This window comes from Cotesia glomerata, linkage group LG8, assembly GCF_020080835.1.
Source record: "Cotesia glomerata isolate CgM1 linkage group LG8, MPM_Cglom_v2.3, whole genome shotgun sequence".
Taxonomy (NCBI): domain Eukaryota; kingdom Metazoa; phylum Arthropoda; class Insecta; order Hymenoptera; family Braconidae; genus Cotesia; species Cotesia glomerata.
In genome coordinates this window covers 5948062-5949628 of record NC_058165.1, presented here as the reverse complement: position 1 = coordinate 5949628, position 1567 = coordinate 5948062, and the positions used below count along the sequence as shown (strand labels likewise).

Below are 1567 nucleotides of genomic sequence, written 5' to 3'. Positions count from 1 at the left end.
TTGCAGGGATGGCCTTTAAGGTGAACCGTTTTACTAATTTTTTTATTCCATAGATATTTGCAATATTTCTTATAGATTATTTGTGATTATGAAAAATTTTGAAGGGGTAAAGATTTAATAACTGTAAACTGAATTTGTGTTCAAAAATATATTTTACAAATCAATAATATTTTTATAGCACTGCGTGTCCTAAATTCGTATTTAGGACTCGCTCAACTGTTGACTTAAATAAACAATTATGAAACGAGTAGAGAGGAATTTTTTAGGCTACGGGCTCATATTTACGATCAATTCATACATTTCTGTTCTTAAAATTTAACTTTCACCGCAAAAAAAAAAAACGAAAAAATATATTTAAAAACATTCAAAGCCCCGAAAAAATACAAAATAATAAATAATTAATGATTAAAATTACATCTTTTTGTCGGTTATGATTCAGTCTGAAGTATGCTTAAACCTCTATTAATGATTCTCAAATGTTTTTTATTAACGATTTCGCTCAGTCGTAAACATTATTCTGGTGTGAAATATTTTCTGAACATTATTTAATTTAACAACAATCTTATTCCGTAATAAATATGGACAGTGATTACAGTGATTTAGACGATGATTATAATGATTTTGTTCCTGACGAGATAAAAGAAAAGGCGAAGAATATAGCTTTACAATCAATGCCAACAAAATCTAGACGAATGTATGTGGCAACTTATAATGCTTTTAAAGCATGGCGTAAAGAAAATGTTAAATCAAATTCTTTTGCTGAAGATGTAATTGTAGTCTACTTTGATAATCTTTCTCAAAAATATGCCCCTCCCAGTTTATGGGCTTTTCATTCGATGTTGAAAACTACTATCAAAGCATTTGATGATGTTGATATTGGTAATTACAAAAAAGTAACGTTTTTTTTGAAGAAACAAATGTGTAAATACGTTGCTAAAAAATCTGAAGTTTTTACAAAAGAAAATATCGAAAAATTTCTAAATGAAGCCCCTGATAATAAATATCTTGCTACAAAGGTAATTAAATATTTATTGATATGTTTAGTATGAAAAAGTCTGTATAGTCTTAACATTTGTTTATTTTATTCTTACTGTTGCAGGTTTGTTTAATATTAGGAATTTCTGGTGCTTTAAGAAGAAGTGAATTCATGAACATGAAACTGGCCCCAAACCTGTAAAACAGATAGATTTTCTTTGAATTACCAAAATGGTCGCTGTACTTGTCAGCCCATATATGGATAATTACCGTAAGAAGAAAGAATGAGAGAAAGGATTGAGAAAGGCATGGACAGGCATGAGCAGGCATGGACAGGTCTGATCAGGTCTGAGCGTATTTGACGCTTCAGACATGAACAGACATGAGCAGGCATGAACAGGTCTGATCAGGTCTAATTTCAGGCCTGATCATACATGAACAGGCCTGATCAGGTCCAATTTCAGGCCTGATCAGATATGAACAGGTCTGATCAGTCCTGATCATTTTTTCCCGGGTAGGAATTAACAAGTTTGGTTCAATGCCTAGAACCATTGCTGAATTTTTAAAATTAGAAAATGCAAAGAAATACACA

At 31.1% G+C, this 1567-nt stretch overlaps 1 protein-coding gene across 1 annotated transcript; it reads left to right on the top strand.

Annotated features, from left to right (window-relative positions):
• Positions 1 to 460: 460 nt before the first annotated feature.
• On the top strand, positions 461 to 1177 carry LOC123270857. Its single transcript, XM_044737002.1, has 2 exons — positions 461 to 1016; positions 1100 to 1177. The coding sequence occupies exons 1-2, from the start codon at positions 579 to 581 to the stop codon at positions 1175 to 1177; spliced, it is 516 nt and encodes a 171-aa protein (XP_044592937.1). The 5' UTR covers positions 461 to 578.
• The last annotated feature ends 390 nt before the right edge of the window (positions 1178 to 1567 follow it).